This window comes from Lagenorhynchus albirostris, chromosome 9, assembly GCF_949774975.1.
Source record: "Lagenorhynchus albirostris chromosome 9, mLagAlb1.1, whole genome shotgun sequence".
In the NCBI taxonomy this organism is placed as follows: Eukaryota; Metazoa; Chordata; class Mammalia; order Artiodactyla; family Delphinidae; genus Lagenorhynchus; species Lagenorhynchus albirostris.
The window spans coordinates 84,906,342-84,927,313 of NC_083103.1; the positions used below are offsets into that span (position 1 = coordinate 84,906,342).

General features: G+C 39.8%; 2 protein-coding genes across 3 annotated transcripts in view; both read right to left on the reverse strand.

Annotated features, from left to right (window-relative positions):
- The window catches only part of POGLUT3 (protein O-glucosyltransferase 3), a 56,113-nt gene extending 53,174 nt beyond the window's left edge, over nucleotides 1-2,939 (reverse strand). Inside the window, exon 1 of the mRNA XM_060160340.1 lies at nucleotides 2,836-2,939. The gene's annotated coding sequence lies outside the window, so the exon portion shown is untranslated. The remainder of the gene's footprint in view (nucleotides 1-2,835) is intronic.
- Nucleotides 1-20,972, reverse strand: part of EXPH5 (exophilin 5) — a 75,071-nt gene that overhangs the window by 21,964 nt on the left and 32,135 nt on the right. Inside the window, exons 2-3 of one of the 2 annotated variants that reach the window (XM_060160335.1) lie at nucleotides 5,849-6,009; nucleotides 3,844-4,006 (exon numbers count right to left, since the gene is read on the reverse strand). In XM_060160335.1, the coding sequence (XP_060016318.1) occupies nucleotides 3,844-4,006; nucleotides 5,849-6,009 (324 nt within the window). Of the gene's footprint in view, nucleotides 1-2,835; nucleotides 2,957-3,843; nucleotides 4,007-5,848; nucleotides 6,010-20,972 lie in introns of those variants that run through there. The other variant, XM_060160332.1, reaches the window with a different exon arrangement.

Below are 20,972 nucleotides of genomic sequence, written 5' to 3' on the forward strand. Positions count from 1 at the left end.
GATGGCCCTTGCCATAATGAGGGTAGAAAGCTCTGTAACCATGGCTCCTAAACCTGGATGAGCATCCAAATATCCTAGGGAATTAAAAATAAATAAAGTGTTCCACTTCAGACCTGAATCAGAATCTCAAGGCTAGGGCCTGGTTATCTGTCATTATTTTAAAATGCTGATGAAATTCTAATAATGATCAACCAGATCATCTGGGAACCACTCCCTTTGTCATGCTTCTCCCTCCTGTCACCACAATCCTACTGTTTATCTGTGGATACCACACCTGGGATCACTGAAGGAGAATTTCCAGAGAAGGATTTTGCTTACTCTGATCTCTCCTTTGATCTAGGTGTCTTACATGCCTGTGTCCTCCAACTGAAGCCTAGTCACTTAGCAGGAAAAAGGAAGGCAGCATAGTAGGACATTTGGAAAGAGAGAAAAAGGAAGAGTGAGAGAGACAGATAGACAGAGAGAAAACAGAATCCAGGGAAAACAATAATCTGCCTTTTAAACTTTCCAAAATAGCATTTGATCTTTTGCTTATGTAAACTGGAGTGCCTAGGCTGTGTACATCCTATGATAGATCAGGTAAATTTGGGCACCCACCAAAAACTCTGCATCCTCAGGTAAAAAATCATCTGAAAGGAACAGGGTAGTGGGCAGGCATACCCTCACTCCAGGAGAGCAGTTGTCACGCTATAATCACAGCTGTGTGGTGAGTGCTTACTGTATGCTATATACTGTGATGGTCCTCAAAGGAAAGAAGCCAACTTAAATTTAACTGTACATGTTACTCATGAGTCTTATGAACTAGTTCTCTTGTACTTCCACTTTGCCCTAGTCCTTGGGACTACAACAAAGGAAAGTGTAGAGGGGAAAACAATCAACATCTCTAAAATCACCATCATGAACTGGTGGCACATGGCTTCATAGCTTTAAGAATGTGTGTAGACATGAAGGGGCCCCTTTGCAGGGACGACTTCATTGTGGAGTGTGTTGGTGCATGGAACAGAGGGTGGCACATCACCTATTCACAGTGAGGCGTACATCAATGGAATAACTCGGGGTCTGGAATAAGAAAAAGTAACTGCAGATATTGCTGGGCAGCCAGGAAGGCTGCATTTACAAGCTCATGATATACACTATTAGGTACTTGCTGAACTATGTGGAGGTGATGGAGTTACTGAAATTCTGTGGCAGGGACTGAGCTCCATATCTCAGGCAATAAATACCCCAAAACAAGACACAAGGAAACATAACTTACAGGGAAATATTAGGAGAAAGATACACAATCCAGTCAGCCCTCAGTGTCCACAGGTTCTGCGGATTCAACTAACCACAGATGGAACCTTGGTTGGCTGAATTTGTGGCTATGGAGGGCTAACTGTACATTTTGTATAAGATACTTGAGCACCTGTGGGTTTTGGTATCCGCAGGAGGTTCCCAGAACCAATCCCCCGCAGATACCAAGGTACAATTGTATATGTTGTATACATATACAATTGTACCTTGAATTTTTGGCTAGCAATAAATTAATTAAAACATTAATGGAAAATTTTCTTTGTTCCTGGGTTGTGGTAGAGTCATAGAGAGTACAGTTCAATCATTTACAAATAGGATTAAAATAATAAGGGGATAATTTGGGAAGTACATAAATTTGGGAGGAGAAACTTCAGTAGTCATATTTGAATCAGAAATAGCAAAACTTTTTGCCTTTTCATTAATTAATAAAGTCACTATGTTCCCATGGCTTTCTAGGGGTTGGCTTTCTCTCTGTGATTTGCAGAAGATCCTCTTAAACTGCTTTGCTGACTTGTTCTCCAGAAGACAGTGTGTGACAAAGTCGAGTCTTGATGGCTTCAGCAAGTAGAAACCTGCCTCGCACAGGATGACTGTGCTCCCCTCTGGGGCCCTCTGGGGCTCTTTGTCAGTTCCTCCCACTGCGCATATAGGCAAGGAGGAGCTCCTGAACCAGAGTCTGTATGCTGAAGCTTGATTCTGTATTTTGAAAAAAATCAGAACTGCCTAAGGAAAAAAGCTCTACTTAAGAATAAAGGGCCCCTCCGAATGTATGACACACAATTTATAGTCCTACCATAGTACTATGCTCCCTTAAAAACACCCTTCCCCCAGCACACACATACACATTCAGGATTTAGATCCAGATATTTAGGTCACATTCATATTTAAAAATAAAAAGGGCATAGTTTCATGTTTTATCTTCTGAAACCTATTAGGAGCATAAAACAGTGCCTTCATTACATTCTGCACCAGCACAATTATTCCCACTTACGGTTTGAACATAAAATGTATTTAAAGATGGCAAATTCTGAAAACTGTAACACACACACATGCTTAAAGGATAAAATTTGTTTCATTTTTGTATCCTGTGTTTGGCTAAAAGACAGCTACAAGTCATTGTGATATTTAAGAAGAACAATCGCTAAACAGAATTTTGCAAGAGTTTCATTTTTTTCAATTTGGTCTATAACTAAAATACATGATACCCAAAATGAAGATTATAGAACTTTCATCTTCTTTGATCCACTTTGGCAGCAACTTACAATATGAGCTTGGAAATAACTTGTCAATAGAGTTAACAGTTTCCTCAACTTTTCCTAGTTTACTAATGTTAGATTGTTCAGCTACAATAAAACTCTGCCTTGAAGAAAATTACCTAAAACACAAATTACATCATAAGTCTCAGCCACACTACACATTAGGAATATTTCTTTTCTCCTTAAAAATAATATTTCCTATAAAGGAAATACTCCTCAATTTTTAATTCCCAAATGAGAGAATTACTAGAGTTTAAAACATTTTTTACAAAGAAAAGCAACTCACTATTTGAAGAGTACTTCCTCGTAAGTGACTCTGGTGGAAACGATCACATAAATCTACATTTTGTTCAGCTCTTCACTATTTCATCAAAGACAAAAACAGCCTCAAGTGAAAGCTGGAAGCAAAACCCTTCCATTCCCCCAAGAGCTCCTCTACGAGTCAGGAGCCTCATTGCATGCTTCACCAAGCTGCTTGCTGCCTGTTGTTTTTCAGCAAGAGTGACCTCCAACACCTTTTATTTAGAGCTGCAATGCACTCTTAAAGGCATACATGGAACACATCATGTGCCAAGCCAACACCTTAAGAGGGTGGGAAGCTTTTCAACCAGGAAGACATGCTGAAAATATTTAGCAGTCAGCAAATTGCATGTAAGCAAAGCCTTGCTTGTTTTTCACAAAACAATCCAACAACGTAATGAGTCAGGATGAACTGATTTACACAGTTCTCAACTGGGAACCATCTGGAACAATACCTCCACTGCTCTCAGAGCTTCCCCTCCTTCACCTTTAAGTTTAAATTCCAAGCAACTACAGAGGAATGGCTGTCCTCAATATTTTTAATGATGGTAATATATTTTTTCTCCATTTCATAATTCAGTTTTTCTCTACTCTTTGCTCATCTCATTTATGCTCATTTACTCTTTAAACTGCAATTCTCCTGACACACATACTCCCCAAGTAAGGAGTAGTTTCAATTTAAATGTAACTACTTGACCAGGGCAAAGACCAGGCTCTTGGAGCAGTGGAGAAACTGCCAATAATTATTTCTCAACATTTAATCCATCATTCACTATGTCCACCTCCTGAGACCTGTGCAGTTGGTTAGAAGTTAGATTTCAGATGAGCCCAAAGTTTCATAAGAACTTTGTCCCTTTGAGGGCTCAGCCCTATTTCCTTTGTTACTATCTGAAATTAAATTCTAAGAACATTAAACATTCTGAACACAAAACAGGCTGGTGGGCTCTGGTATCAGATAACTAATGAGCTGTCACAGGAGCTGAGTTTAACTCACCCTTTCTCTCCCAGTGGTTGAAGCTTTAAAGTCTCCTTTCTGGATTTTCTGAATGAGAATAGAGAAGCAAATGATGATCTGAAGCTCAGCTGAGAAGGAACGGATGTTGGGTTTCTTTGATTAGGTATATTTTTAGATCTTGATGTTTGTAATTCCATAGGATCTAAAAGAAAATTGTAAAAATTTTGCATGATTAATATTTCCAGGTAAATACTCTTGGAGAACTAACACCCCCACCCATGCAGTCTAGGAACGCAGGCATCCCCACATGAAGACCTCGGGACTAGGTGGGGCCCTGTGCCTCTTGGTTCTACTGAGCGGAGGAGCCTCACTAAGAGTGGGGCATCTTTCAGTAGGTGCTGGGGCCTGCAGCTCCGCAGGACATCCTTCCTCTCATACCAGCTGGGACACTTTCTCAATGCGCTTTCCCCATGGCAATCCAAGGCCAAAGGTAGTGTGTTAGGGACCTCATCCGGTTCTTGTGCTGGTCTTAACTACCCCAACCTTCACAAATTTTTATTTTGGTGCTTTAAAAACATAGTGATAGGGCCTCCCTGGTGGCACAGTGGTTGAGAGTCTGCCTGCCGATGCAGGGGACACGGGTTCGTGCCCCGGTCTGGGAGGATCCCACATGCCGCGGAGCGGCTGGGCCCGTGAGCCACGGCCGCTGAGCCTGCGTGTCTGGAGCCTGTGCTCCGCAACGGGAGAGGCCACAACAGTGAGAGGCCCGCGAACCGCAAAAAAAAAATAAATAAATAAAAATTAAAAAAAATTAAAAAAAAAACCCCACAGTGATAGACTACGTGACTTTTCATATCAAAGAAAGTAAAGGAAAAGGAAATTAAGCCCTTTAGAGTGCTCCTTATTCCCATTAAAATCTCTGTGCATATGTATTTGCTACATATACGGTTTATATGTGGGTATGCATGTAATATAAATATGTATAATATATATGTATAGATAATATGATATTATATATGAGTATTAAAAATTCTAAGCCATGCTCAACATATACCAGTTCCATCATACTGTAATACTTTTGGACATGCTGAGTTTTTAAATGAGGAATTCAAGGTAAGGGGAAATTCATCATGGTATATATGGGGTTAATCTAAAAATCTGAATTGTGAACTTTTTAGATAAATTTCTTTTTTATGGGAGTTGCAAAATATTTCCAATATATAAGTTTAGATATATTGTTACATATTTCTCAATGTTACTAATGTTAGTAACATATAACAAAAGCAGTCAATGTGACTCTATACTTTACACTGTTTTACTACTTAAAATTTCTAAATGCACTTTGTTATTCTCAAACAGTCCTGAGAAAGCAGTTTTTATTATCCTCATTTACAGACTAAAAAATAAGTGATTGGTGAAGGTGAGAGACATGCTGGTAGTCACAAAGTTAGAATGTCCAAGGAAGGCATTTGTTTGAGCTCATTTTTGGGGTTTAAGTTACCAAAGTACCAGAAGGGTGGCAGTTTCTCTACCACCTTCCCCCTCCTAACCCCCCTCCTGTCCTGTTCTCCTTTCCCTCCCTTCCTCTGTCTCCCCCTCCTTGTGCATCATCATCCCATTTATTTACATGCTTACTGTGTTAGAGTTCAGTACTTTATATGTATTATTTTATTTAATTCTCACAACCACCCTGTGAAGTAGGTATTATCATACCCATTTAAAGATGAGAGAATTGAGGCTTATAGAGAATAAGAATAAGTAATTTGAACAGAGTCACATGAATTCTGATAGAATAGAGAATACAGAGACAGACAGAGTGGAGATTTGAATCCAGGCCCTTTTTGATACTGATGCCTGTGTTCTTAACCATTGTGCTATCTTGCCTGACTCTAAACATACCCTCAAGACAGTACAGCCCATTTTCAGTTCACTCTTTTTATTGTGAATTTTGCCCCTTATGATTTAAAAATAATCCTGAACATGATTGGTTAAATTGGAGATCCCACTGAGCCTTTATCTACAATGAGGTGTCCTAAGATCTCACCATTTTCTGCCATCCCCTTTCTCAGTCTGTATGTAACTGGTTGTTTTAACATTTGGCTAACATCTGTTTCATTGCAAAACTTTTTCCTTTGAACTTCTTCAAACCATTCACCAGTTACTCCTTGAAGCCATCTGATATCCCTCTTTGTCTTCTGGAGTTTGCTGAAATAAAACAAAAATATCAATGCATGCTTTAAATTTCTTTGCATGAAGTGCAAACTCGTGGTGGGTCAAACTTTACCTAGTGGAGGCGTTGCATAAACTATAAGTCCAGGGGAAAAATTGGCTCTAGTCGGAGTTTCCTCTTCACCACCATGGATGTATTTTGGCTGTAATCATATAAATTCGATGACAATCTAAAAGTGTCTGCTAGTAGTTGAAATAATCAAGTTGCTGAGGACAATGTGGGTTGAGCATTGTGCAAACCTGACCTAATAATGCAACTGAATGATAGATATTTTAATGACATGGGGAAACTAGAATATTCCAGTTCTGATTACGCATTCATTCATTCGGTAATGATTAGATATTTATTGAGCAATGTAGGCAATGGAGATTCAATGGTGAATATAACAGATAGTGTCCTTACTTGCCCATTCAGTGGTCAAAGAGAAAAGCTTACATGCAGAAAAGAAATTGTTGAATGTAATGGTCTTAGATAATGGAATTCTTTAAACACACAGACACAAAAGCCCATGAATGAGGACATGGCTAATGCTCAGTAGTAAGGGCAGTGCGATTTGAGATGGATAGGAAAGGTCATCCAAAGCACAGATGTGTCTGATGCACACTTCCAGAGTGCCAGAACTGAAATTCTGCCATTATTTATTTTTCCTTCTCCCCTGCCCTTACCTGCTTAGTCTTCTTTCAAATGAAAATGCTGCTCTAAGTCCTTAGTTAAATCATGAGTTGTGATTTTTTTTTTTTTTTAAAGCAGATCATTTGCTTCATTTCAGGAGGACCATAGAACTGTTTGGAAATGAGAGAATATTCAATCCAGAGGGAGACTGCCCTGGACTGAGGCAAATAAAGCAGAAAGGGGAGTCTGAAGAACATAATGACAAATTTCATCAAGTGGTCAGTTTGACAAACCTCTGATGAAAAAGCCAGGCTTGTTGTTGGGCCCCAAGCTCGAGAAGTTCTGCTGTTATTTATTTATTTATTTTGCGGTACGCGGGCCTCTCACTGTTGTGGTCTCTCCCATTGCGGAGCACAGGCTCCGGACATGCAGGCTCAGCGGCCATGGCTCACGGGCCCAGCCGCTCCACGGCATGTGGGATCTTCCCAGACCGGGGCACGAACCCGTGTCCCCTGCATCGGCAGGGGGACTCTTAGCCATTGCGCCACCAGGGAAGCCCCAGTTCTGCTGTTTTGGAAAGAAGTTCATGTGACTCCGCAGTTGCCTTTTATCCAGGGTCCTCTGTGAAGCACAAGTGTTAGAGAGTTTGTATTCCTAAGAAAGTGGTGAGCAAGACAGCTGCAGAATGGCTAATTTGGGGTTAAAGGCAATGAACTGTGATGGTTGCAAGTCAGGCTCCTGCTTGGGGCTATGATACTGTCATTTTATAAAATAATCAAGAGGGAAGCCAGAGGCCATCCTGCCCAGACTTGCATTTTGAAAAGCATTACGCAACAGTCATCATGTCTAATCCGCATAATTTGCATTGGTGCCTCCCATTTTGCCATTGCCATCCCTCTGACACCTGGTCACTCCTGTCTCTATTGCTACTATTCTTACTAACAGACTAAGAGACCACAAGTACCAGCTTCTAACCAGTACTGGCTGCCTCCAACTTGTTACTACCTCATTTATTAATGTCATATATATATATATATATATATACACATATACATACATACATATATATATATATATATATATTTTTTTTTTTTTTTGGCCACACCTCACAGTTTGCAGGATCTTAGTTTCCCAACCAGGGATCGAACCCGGGCCCCAGGCAGTGAAAGTGCTGAGCCCTAACCACTGGATGTCCAGGAAATTCCCTAATGTCCCACATTTGTACATGACCTCTAGTTCCTCAAAAACCCTTCCAAATTATCAGACCCCAACATTCAGCAGCATCCCTGCCCCCTTCTCAACACATCCTTCTCATTTCAGAGGACAGTCAAGCTACCCAACTTAGGAACTCTCTAATAAACGTAACTTTATTATTTTTTTCTAAAGCCTCCATATAACATTGAGTCTCTTTTAAAATAATCACACTTCATTTAATTTCATCTCAAGCACTCATTCCACACTTGCACTCAAATCCATCACTGACTGTTTCTTGTTAACATTTGGCCAATGAAGTCAGAAATCTGTACCTCTATGTGAATACTCAGACAGTGTGAATTCTACTCCAGGACATGTATCTTAAAGAAATACCCTCCCACTCCCCACCCCCCGCAAAGTACATTAATTTAACTGAACATTATGCAGTTGCTAAAATAATTACTCAGGCAATGTAGCATGTGACATAACATGAAGCAGAAAAAACAAAGTACAACATTTTATCTGTGCTTATATCTATGTGAAAATGATGCACCCATTTAGACACACTAGGGAAAAAAATCAAACACCCGGTCTCTTAGAATACAGTAATTACAGGTATCAATTCCACTTTTAATTTTTGTAAAATTATGTTTATTCGATAAGTACAATATATGTTTCTTTTTAATGTGAGTTTTTATTTATATTATCATTTTACATTATAATGTTTCTTGTAGATAGAGAAAAATATCAGTCATATTTTCACAATCCTAATGCAATCGGTATTGCCCTTTTGATGTGATCTTTTCCTCTGCACGTTTCACATGGTTGTAATAAAATGTATTAAATATATATTTGTGGAAAGCCTCCTGCAGAGAAGATGCAGGGATACAATGGAAAGCAGAGCTGATATAGCTACTATCCTAGAGAGCTTACCGCCTAATGAAAGAGACAGATATGAGTCCAATAATTATACAAATATAAGATAACAAAGAGTGGTAAGTATGATTTCTTCATTCAACACATGTTTGAACTCTGGGCAAAGAGCAGTGAACAAGTCAAGTCCTTGCCCTCATGGAATTTACATTCTATTGGGGTAGGAGTGGGGACAAACAATAAAAAATTAAACAGGTGTTATGAGAGCATATAACAAGGGGCCCTGCTTATATGAGGCAGAAGCAAATATTTCCCTAAGAAGATGACATACGGCCTGAAGGATGTATCTCAAATTTATTGAGGTATAATTGACATTATTATTTAATTTTAAAAACTTTATTTTACAACATTAGTTTCAGGGGTACAACATAATGATTCAATATTTGTATATACTGTGAAATGATCACCACAACAGATGTCTAGTTAACATCTGTCACCACATATAGTTACAAACTTTTTTCTTGTGATGAGGACTTTTAAGATCTCTACTCTCTTAGCAACTTTGAAATATTCAATACAGTGTTATTAACTACTGTCACTATATATAAAACCATATAGTGGTTATATGTAGATACATGAAAGGGCAAGATTTTGAAGAAATCCAGTGGCTTTTAAAGCAGAAGTATTCCAAGGTTGTCAGGGAAGTGGGTGAACATGTACAGCCAAGAGTGAGAAGATTCAAGGGTAAGGTAGTAAAAACTGGCATTGTGTTTACGTGTTACTAAATAAGTAAACATAAATAGTTCTGGCCCTTGAAGTAAGGATAACCCAGGAAGGGAAACTATGAATGACATAAAAGTCTACTCTAGGTATTACTCTAGGCATCAGTAATTTACTGCCTTAAGCTTTAAATTCCCATAAACCCTGTGCACTATAAAATACAGTCTGTACACTTGCAATGGTTGACTGAGCTTCTTGTACTAAAAGGAGCACACCAACTGTAAAACCAGTGGTTTAGACTCATTTATTTACTTAAAAAATAAAACATCAAATTAGCTCAACATTAGCAAAAAAGAAAAAAAAAACCTGAACACAAAGCAGGGGTATCTTGATGTATGAAACTTAAAAAGACAATATTTTAAGTTTCAGCTAGCCTTAGGCTGAGAGAGGTAACAGTTGCTTGCAAATGGAGTTGAACCAAGTTCATGGCCAGCCTGTACAGGGCTCTTCCTCATCTATTTTGGTTTGTTATATATTCAGCCAGTCATTTAGAGCACACGGTCCACTTTATACCCAAGAGAATAACCTCAAGGTTACAAAGGACATACAACATACATATAGATAAATCACCAGTACACAGATTATTTGCTTCATTAGTGCAGCTTGACTCAACATATCACAAGGGACTGCTGTCTATACATGTAATTTGTTCTACCCCCTAGGCTGATTAACTTGACTAAACTAAATCAGGTCTTTTCTTGCTGGGCCGTAGTCCCAGCCCTCTGCTCCAAGTCAAAATGCTCTTTCTTCATTCACAGGAATCTTAGTCTGCTGTGTGCTGTCTTTTTCCATTCTAGCACCTGCTGAATGAGTCTGTCCTCTGAGGTTCCTCCTTCTATGTTAAATTTCTTTTCCTTTGTTTTCCATCCTTGAGTAATGAACCCATCTCCCCATCTTCCTTGTACTCCCCCACTGTGCCCTTGCCGACCTTTGCTACTCACTTTTCTTTGTCCACCTTTTTCTGAGCAGGTCTCTGTCCTCATCTCTATTTTGATGACTAATTATGTACTAACCATTGAGAATGTGCTCAGTAAATGATACACAGTTGTCTCTTTATCTTCCAGTCTTTTGCCCCACTTGTCTGCTCCCTGAGAACCAAACTCTGGCCTGTTCTTGAGCTGCCATCAAATAGTAGAAAGAGCACTGAATGAGGGTCAGGTTCCAGCTGGTGATCTTGGCCAAATATTTAACTCTCTTGCCTTTGTCACCTGTGAAAGAGAGTTAAAGGCACGGTAGGTTGTTTACAAAGCAGGCGTCCATGGTTCCTTTCATGGCAGAAGGTATATTCCTTCGTGGAGTGACTTTGTCCCTCCTCTGCCCCCTTGAATCTGGGCTGGCCTTGTGCTTGCTTAGACCAATTGAAAATGATAAAGGGAAATTGTGAGGCTTCTGAGCCTAGGCCTCAAGAAGCCTTGCAGCTTCTGCCCTCTCCCTCTTGGAATCTTGATTCTCTAGAAGCGGGGGCTAGCCTCCTGGAGGATGTGTTCATGTGCAGAGGAGGACCCAGCAGAGTGCTATCACCAATTGCCAGAGATGTGAGTGAAGCTTTCTTAGACCATCCAGATGCCATCCAGCTGCCAGACGACTGGAGCCAAGGGAGTGATCCCAGGCAAGACTAGGAGAACCACCCAGCTGAGCCCAGAACAAACGGCTGTCCCTTAGAATTGTGAGCTAATAAACTGAAGTCATTTTAAGCCTTTAGGCTTTGGGATGGTTTGTTATGCACAATTTTTAAAAATGGACACAGATGAGATTATCTGGAAGATATCTTCTCAGTAAATCTTCTCAGGAAATGATGAGAAGTCCTGACCAAAATGTATGGTCAGGACTTCCCTGGTGGTGCAGTGATTAAAGAATCCACCTGCCAATGCAGGGGACATGGGTTTGATTCCTGGTCTGGGAAGATCCCACATGCCGTGGAGCAACTAAGCCTGTGTGCCACAACTACTGAGCCTGCACTCTAGAGCCTGCGATCCAGAGCTACTGAGCCTGCATGCCACAACTACTGAAGCCCGCGCGCCTAGAGCCCGTGCTCCGCAACAAGAGAAGCCACTGCAATGAGAAGCCTGTGCACCACAACGAAGAGTAGCCCCTGCTCGCTGCAACTAGAGAGAAAGCCCACATGCAGCAACGAAGACCCAACACAGCCAAAAATAAATAAATAAACAAAATGTATGGTCAAAAGACTCATCATTCTCACATCAGAATTAAATCATTGAGAAATCTTATAAAAACTGAAAAGGGGTTTAAAGCATAATCAGGTCAATCTCCCTGTCTTCAGATGAAATAATAGCAATAACAGATAATAAGGGAAGATGCTATATATTGAGCACCCACCCTCTCCCAGGATTCTGCAGTCATAATCCTCACAATGCTGCACAGGTATTGCTGTCCTCATTTACAGAGGCCAGCAGGCTGGAGCTGGAGAACTGGGATGGGTACTCATGCCTCATTTGCAAGTCCATGGCCTCATGACCTATCTCACTGTCTCTGGGTACTATTAACCCCATTAATAAACAATGCAATTGATATCAGCTCAAAGTGATTTTTCCCAATTAAAAAGGTGACAATGAGTATTCAAATGTGATTGAGAACAGTCAGACAAATGTTGAAAGCAAACAAATTCCCCAGACCAGAAAATAGGAATTACAGCTTCTATTTTCTTGTCAGAAAAATCTCAAATTTCTCAAAATTGTTCCCTTATCATCTCCTCTTGCCAAGGGCATCAATTCCACTTTTGGCTGTTCTCATCTTCCTTTCATCTCCTCAATTCACATTTTTTTCTCCACTTTTCTTATTTCCTTGGTTTCTATACACTCATCAGTTTGCTTCGCTGACCTTCCGGGTACATGACCCATCTTATTACACCTTATTCTGCCTTCCAGGCAGCTAAGCATCCTTATCTCTATCAACCATCTGCTCTTGCCTTGAGGACCGCTTCCCAAATATTCCCCAAATCCCTCACCCTATCCTAGTCTCACAGGTTCAGTCATCAGTAAATCCTAGAACGAATTGTTCAATTACACTGAATCCTGTAAAAGTGGATTTGTCATTTGAATTGTAGGAGATCAAAGCAGCATTAAAGTTTGCTTCCCACACAGGAATTCAAACACATTTTTGTTTTATATTGCCCAGCAACCACAACACACAGAAAAGCACAAATGAGTGCACGGGGTGGGAACTGTGTCCAAGTCGCAGCGTAAACACTGAGTTAGTGTCATAGCAGACACAGGATCAGTCTGTCCAAGCAAGGACCTTTCAAACCCTGAAACCCCAAGGAAACTCACCATCTTGGGAAAGTGTTGCCCTTTTGTTTTCCTGCTCCAGAAAGGTGATACTTCCAGGTCCAGATTTCTTATCGCTCATGATCTAGGGAAAGCTTTAGGACAACTACTATGAGTTCTCAGCCAGGAAGAGGAAAAGTAAAGAATGCAAAAGCCCTTGTTCAGTGGTTGTAACAGCAGCTTTACAATCCAGGTCCTGGCCTCTCCTCTCCCTGTTTGCTGAAAAGAATTGTTTTTTGACAGCCATGGCCCCTGATATCAGAGGCTATTTTTTGGCTCAGCCCATAGCCAAGACTCAGAAAGGGCAGAGATTAGAAAAAAGCAAGCAGGTGTATTGAAAAAATGTGTTCTTTTGATCATAGAAAAGTTAAAACATAGAAGGAAGTCTAGAGGAAGGGAAGCTCAGATAAGGAAAAGGGATGCAAGCAGGAGACAACAAAAACAAAGAGTGGCAGGAAATAATGGCACCAGCATTCAAGCCAAGCTAGATAATAAAGCCCATTTAATCTCCCTGAATGGCTGTCATTGAACCAACCTAAAATAAAAGACAACCTTTTCTATATTTAAAAAATTGACCTGGGCTTCCCTGGTGGCGCAGTGGTTGAGAATCTGCCTGCCAATGCAGGGAACACGGATTCGAGCCCTGGTCCGGGAAGATCCCACATGCCGCGGAGCAACTAAGCCTGTGGGCCGCAACCATTGAGCCTGCGCGTCTAGAGCCTGTGCTCCGCAACGAGAGGCCGCGATAGTGAGAGGCCTGCGCACCGGCGATGAAGAGTGGCCCCCGCTTGCCACAACTAGAGAAAGCCCTCGCACAGAAACGAAGACCCAACACAGCCAAAAATAAATATATATATATAAAAATTGACCTGTGCAATCTTCTTGAATGCTTATTCTCATGTGACACAAAGTCACAACAAAAGGAAAAAATAATCTAAGTAACATGAAGGATGTATACTTCCTGTACTGGTTCAGATCACAGAAAGTCATTTCTTACTGATTAATCACTCTAAGGAAGGTGCCACAGAAAAGACGAGCTGTACACACCAAGGCCAAACTAAGAGTTTAAGTGCCAGCCCCTCATCTGGCCTCAGGGCTTTCTGTCTTCTTAGGTTTGTCTTATTTCTTTCTTAATCTATTTATACCTTTTACCCAAACCACCTGGGAAAACATCCATTGTCACCTCTATATTTGCCAAACTGTATTGAATTGCTTGTCATGCTCCTGTTGGTTTCACTCTCTGTCAGCTCCTTGAGGACAGGTATTGTGTCTCATTTCTCTTCGTGCCCCAGGGCCTAGCACGGTCTCTGACCCAGGATCAATCAATACATATTTGCTCAACTTCTGGGGTAATGAATGAGTTCTACATTCATCGCTGTGAAGCAACTCAGTCAGTATTTGACATAAGTGAGAGAGGTGACCCTGCACATACAAAAAATCACGTATGTGAAACGTAATTTCTCCATAGGAATAATACTGGAAAGCTAGTCATAACTAAGATTTATATGATGCTAATTCTAGACCAGGCATGATTACTTATATTAATTAATTTAACCTTTACAAGAACTCTGTGAGGTAGATACTTTTATTTCATTCTACCAATGAGGAAATTAAAATACCGAGAGGGTAAATTAATGTCAGACTGACTGGTTTGACTGCTGTCCCTGATCTTTATTAACTGTGTGATTTAAACCTCTCTGTGTCTCTGTTTTCTCATCTGTAAAGTAGGGATAAGGGTAATAACAATACCTCATGGGGTTTTTGTGAGGATTAAGTGAGTTAATACATGTAAGGCCCATATACCTGTTCGGGCACAAATGAAATACTAAGTGAGTGCGATCTGCAAAATGACAGAACAGGCAGTAAAGGGGTGGATGGATGGAGAGTGGGGAATGGAATTTGTGTATCACCTTCCTCAACAGAGGTAGATAGCAGGCAGTAAAGAGAATTACCCTTAGGCTTTTCCTTTTCCTGTAGAGAAACTCAAAAGCATCAATTATTTATCATGGGCCACCTACCCCTCTTGGATCTCCAAGTTGCACTTAAATTAATAGCAGGAGTGTGAGAAAACCAAACCTTGCATTGCAGATTCCACAAACACAGCCTAAATGCCATGCTCAAGACAGCGGTGGGGGGCTGGGGGTTGGGGGGGCGCTGGGTAAGACTTATTGACGTCACTGGACTGGACCTCACACTTCACTGAATGCATTGGCTGATGCCAGCGTTTGGGCCATGATTTGCTAAGAACATTGCACTGATTTTAGTAGAAGGTCTAAAGAACATTTACTGTTTTAAACTCTATTAAGGCAAACATACATGAACTGAGAAGAACTTACACTTTTACTTATCTTAAACCTGATTCAAGTCTAACTTCAGAAAGTAACTATTCACTCATTTATTCAACTAATATTTTTTGAGTAGGTATTACGTTCCAGGCACTGTTCTGGAAGCTTGGAATATAAAAGTGCACAAAAGAGACAGCTCCAAGCCTTCCTGGAATTTGTAGTCTAGCTAGTAGCAGTATTTCCATGGCCACCTCCATGGCCCAAGCCACCACCATCTCTCACCTGGACAAACACCAGAACTCCCTACTTCTCTGCCTACTTCCACTCTGACCTCCCTTCCATCCAGGCTCCACACAGCAGCCAGAGTGACATTTTTAAAAAGTTAGTTACATTATGCATTCCACTCCCCTGCTTAAATCTCTCCAGGAGCTTCCAATCATGCTTAGAAGTCCAAACTCCATTGGTCTTCAAGTCTGTACAGAATCTGGCTCTCTACCTTATCTGTCACTTTTCTCATACTCCTCTCCCCACCACTCAGCACTTGGCCTTCTTTCTGTTCCTCCAGCAAGCCAAGCTGGTTCCACTGGGCTTTGCACTTGCTGTTTTCTCCACCTGGAATGCTCTTCCCTATTTGTCTCACGGCCATTCCTTTGTATCATTTATGCCTTAGCTAAAATGTCACATCCTTAGAAAGGTCTTCCATGACCCTCCAAAACTACAGTCACTTTCTATCAAATTAATTGGTTTACTTGTCTTTATCTCATTTATCATCACATCATCTTCTTCATTTATTTACTTTTTTATTGATTAAAATATAATCCATAAGAGCAAAGACCTTGCCTACCCTGTCTTCTGGAATGATGTCTGATATAGAGTAGGGGATCAGTAAGCCCTTGATGAACAAATGAGTAAGAATTTGGGAAACTCTTCTCTATGGACCAGAATTTCTTCATCTATAATATGAAGGATTTGAACTAGATGTTCTCAAGGGTGGTTTCCTGCATTTTATCATGCTAAGATTGCTTTTGTTAATATTTCAAGGGGTATACCCTAATATTTCAAGACATGGTGAACAAATCCATATTTAGCTCTGTCTGAGAGTTCATAAGATTCCAACTCTGTCTCCCTTGGGCCTCTGTATTTCAGCCTGAAGAGTCCCAATTATTCATATTGTACTCATATGTCAATTGCCCTTTCACTCCCTTCACTCTTTCTTTCTGCTTCTTCACTCTGGATCCATCACATGATTAAAATAAAACAACTAGAAGAGAATTTATTGTCAAACTGACAATAACTTTATGGAAGATGAAGACAATATTTCATGTTATATCTAGTAACTTCATGATGCTGCTGAATGTTATGGGAACCTTGCACCCTGTCACAGCACATCATTCCCTGCAGAGGGATGTGCACCTGGAATTAAATGTTAAGCATGTGTTGTGTGACAGCCACTCTGTTAGGTGCTTCCACATGCACTATCTCATTTAATCACTATGGGTGCCCAGCGAGGTAGGTATTATTATATTCATTTTACAGTAAAAGGAGTTGAAACCATGAAGTGTGAAAAATCTTGCCTGTGGTTATACAGTGGTAAGTGAAAGAGTTAGGCTTCTACCTAGCCTCAGATCCCACTACCCAGCATGATAACATGTGTTGAGTGAGTACAGTTATTTCCAGATTGTTTTCCAGAGCCTGAATTATTCAATGCTCACTTGTCTCTGAACTTTTTTCACACTGGGTGTCTCATCACTGGATTGCCATCTCCTTAAGCAGAGTGCCAGACATTCTGAACATACAGCAAACAGTGACTAAATATTTGTTGAATAACCCAACAAAGGAATACAAGAAAATTAAAAACTAGAGTTTTTAGCCTTTGCTTCTCACTTATTCTCTTTACACAGATGCTTAGACATCTTCCACTGAAACTTGTAAGGCAAGGGTTAGTTAATTCAAGTTGAATGTTAGGGAAGCTGCTCAGAGCTACAGAATTGGATATGAATGCCTCTTGTAAGGCTGTTATATTACTAGGACAACTGCAAGGCAGGTTAGAGCCAATAAGTTTTGATCAATAGATAAAGTATATTACCTCAACATCTTGGCTTTGTTTATTATATTATTCATGGCTTCTTCTCAAAGACAACTACATCCAAAATTTTGACCACACTCTCTACACTGTTAGTTATATAGAGTTAGGTAGCAAGACAACTGTTCTCGTGCAAATCTGGTGCATCCTTTCATTTTCATGAATAAGAATGCAGAGCATGTTTTTTTTTTTTTTCACATATTCAGGCAATTTAATGTTAATTCTTATAATGTGTCCTGACAGGAAAAAAATACAGAAAGAGAAACGTTCTCAGAGGAGCCTAGGCAATTCTACAAGGTTGAAAGAAAGTGATGCCCCCATAGTTTCATTCCAGGTCCAGGCAGTGAAGGCAGAAAGTGCCTTCACTGTCTCAACCCACAATTATCGTACTTAACTAATTCATTCTCTGTATCATGAAAACTTAAAGATGTTAGAAAATCAACTCAAATCCAACATTTTGGAAGTAGCTTTAACTTTAAGGAACTTAATGTTGTAATATGAGACTCCCTCCGCCACACCCCTACCTACACACTGACCAAATATGTAAGCCGAGGGGGAAAGAAAGATAGTTCTCAAATGGCTATTTAGTCTTTGCTTTGGGACACAGAACTCTGAGAAAATGCTTGAGGTTTCCTAAATGCCACCACCATGGGAACCTCTGGGTTCCCATCAGGGATAATGGAGGTTCAGAAAGTCCATGGCTTGCAAACCATTACCCACTTCACGATTCAAAGAAAGTTTGACGTGGACATCAATTAAAGCTCACTGGTTTGGATTACAATTTGCAATACATTTTCAAAAGGAGTTAACCCTTGAAGTAATCCTTATCCAAAGGGCTGCTGCTTTTCCAAGTGCTCTCTAGAAAACTTGCCTCACAATGATCAGCTTGGGTTTTTTTTAAAGGGCTTCTTGCTGACCTGACAAGCCAACATTCCACCTCATCAGAAATTACTGCAGAATCATATCCCAAAGGGCTTGCTTTGAACATTTCCCCTTGAATCCCTCTGCTAAATGGTATTAATGATAATTATTACTCTTCTGATCAGTTATTCCAAACTGCTTATCTCATCTATGGTATTATCTCATCCAGAAGAGCTTATTAAGTTTTGTCTCTAGATGTAGTTACATTTATTTACCCAAACATACTCTTAAGCACTCCTAGAATAATTCTATAACAAAATCAGTACCTGGGGTGAAATGAAGTAATGCCAGCAGTACAAATGCTTGTCTCTACTCCAAATTATGTAACTTACTTATGGAAACTTAACACATATAAAAGATATTTTACTGGCAATACTGTTGTTATGCATTATTACTATCATTTTAACTTTCAGATTCTAGTATCTAAATTTTTCTTTCTCAATAACAAAAAAAAATTGTGATCATTCTTTATAATGTATTAAATGCTTTATCATAAAATCTCAATGGCTCTTTGGAAAAAAGTCCTAAATGAAGCTTTGTTACACAATAAAAATGATAATGTAACATCAGAAGCTATTATGTACTTTACATGAATATGTCTCAGTGCATCAAGAAGAGGTACGGAATTGTACTTAATCTGTAAACAGTCAACAATTTCTCAAAAATGAGAAGAAATGTCAGTTGTAATGAAGTAGTAATGCCCAGTGTATTTTACAGAAGAAAAGTGGAAATGAAAAGAACTGTTTACTTGGTATTGTAGATGGGTGTGGTCTATTCTTTATTAACAATGACATTAAATTTTAAAAGTCATTATTTGGTTTTGAATCACTTTGGATTTGTTTGCAAAAATTTGTTTTCTTTCAGGTAGGATGTGATGAAGTAATGTATAGCATAGAAAAATAAATCTGGATATCTGATTCTCTCCATCTTGTTTTGTTTTGTAAATTCTGGCCCCTTTACTGATATCCAAAAATAGGACTCAATTAAACCATAGAGGTAATGAATTAAACATGGTGGTAGGTCTGTCTGAAAGACATGGACCGCTTTTCTAGCATACGGGCAGTCCATGATACGTTGGGAGCCTATTTCACTAGCAAAATTGTCATGGGTAGTTGCTATGCTTTGGGTTATGTGATCCAAAATTTTTCACATTCCTGACCCTAATCAACTGAACCAGGGATTCACGATTGACCCAAAAGCTAAACATGAGCAAGAATGCTGCCTACTCAACATCACTAATTATTAGAGAAATGTAAACCAAAACTACAATGAAGTATCACCTCACACCAGTTAGAATGGACACCATCAGAAAATCTACAAACAACAAATGTTGGAGAGGGTATGGAGAAAAGGGAACCCCCTTGCACTGTTGGTGGGAATGTAAATTGATACAGCCGCCATGGAGAACAGTATGGAGGTTCCTTAAAAAACTAAAAGTAGGATTACCATATGACCCAGCAATCCCACTACTGGGTACATACCCAGAGAAAACCATAATTCAAAAAGACACATACACCCCAATGTTCATTGCAGCACTATTTACAATAGTCAGGTCATGGAAGCAACCTAAATGCCATTGACAGATGAATGGGTAAAGAAGATGTGGCACATATATACAATGGAATATTACTCAGCCATAAAAAGGAACGAAATTGGGTCATTTGTGGAGATGTGGATGGACCTAGAGACTGTCATACAGAGTGAAGTAAGTCAGAAAGAGAAAAACAAATATCGTATATTAACGCATATATGTGGAATCTAGAAAAATGGTACAGATGAACTGGTTTGCAAGGCAGAAATAGAGACACAGATGTAGAGAACAAACGTATGGACACCAAGGGGTGGGTGGGGACAGTGGTGGTGGGATGAATTGGGAGATTGGGATTGACATATATACACTAATATGTATAAAATAGATAACTAATAAGAAACTGCTGTATAAAAAAAAATAAAACAAAAATAAAATAATATTCAAAAAAAAAAAGAATGCTGCCTAACTGATGTGCTCTATTTTGGAGAGTAATTAACAACTTATTCATATCCTTCCTCTTGAGATGTCTTGAAATCATTATGACAAGTAAGACACACTAAAGTGACACAGTGGCTGAGAGAGACATTGAGAAGGCATTAAGCAGTACCAGAAGTAGAAGCCATGAGGCAACAGAGTCTGGAATAGGCAGAAGCCCTGAAGCAGAAAGGAAAGTTGCAAGAAGAAAATCAACCATGGCCATGGAAGTGAACAGGGAAAAGCAGAGCAAAGTAGTTGAGCCACAAGTCTGGTAGATTACCAGCCTGGTTGATTGGCACCAGAATGTTGCTATGTTGTGATCACTGTTCTTGTTCCCAAGGACTGGTTGTGCAAGCTGAGGCCGTTGTTTCCTTAATTCCCCACTGCAGACTTACAATAGAGTGCCACCCATCACTTGAGGTAAACGAGAGCGTGTTCCTTGTCATCTGAAAGGGCATAATGAAAACAGCCAGCCATAGCTACATGTAGAAATCTTTTTACAAGGGAATTCTTCAGGGTTGGGACAGGAAATTTCTAATGTCAACAAAACTGACTTTGATTGCTATTGTACAATTTTTAAGTTCATTGTTTTTCTAATTACTAAAGTGAAGTTACACTCAGTACAGAAGACTTGAAAATTGCAGAAAAGCTTGAAAAAAAAAGTCACTCATAATCCCCACAACCAGAGATACTGCTGTGTGTGCCTATGTCCACAGAGCATTTTAAAGCAGGGGTAACAGGATGTTATACTGAGACCCAGCCTGTCTCAGTTTTAGCTGAGGCATGAAAGCAAGTGATTCCACATACTCAATTGAATTGTGAGAAGACCAGTAGGAGAATTTGTTTGGTAGGATTTATAAAAACAAACCAAAAAAAAAAAAAAGAAAGAAAGTCAAAG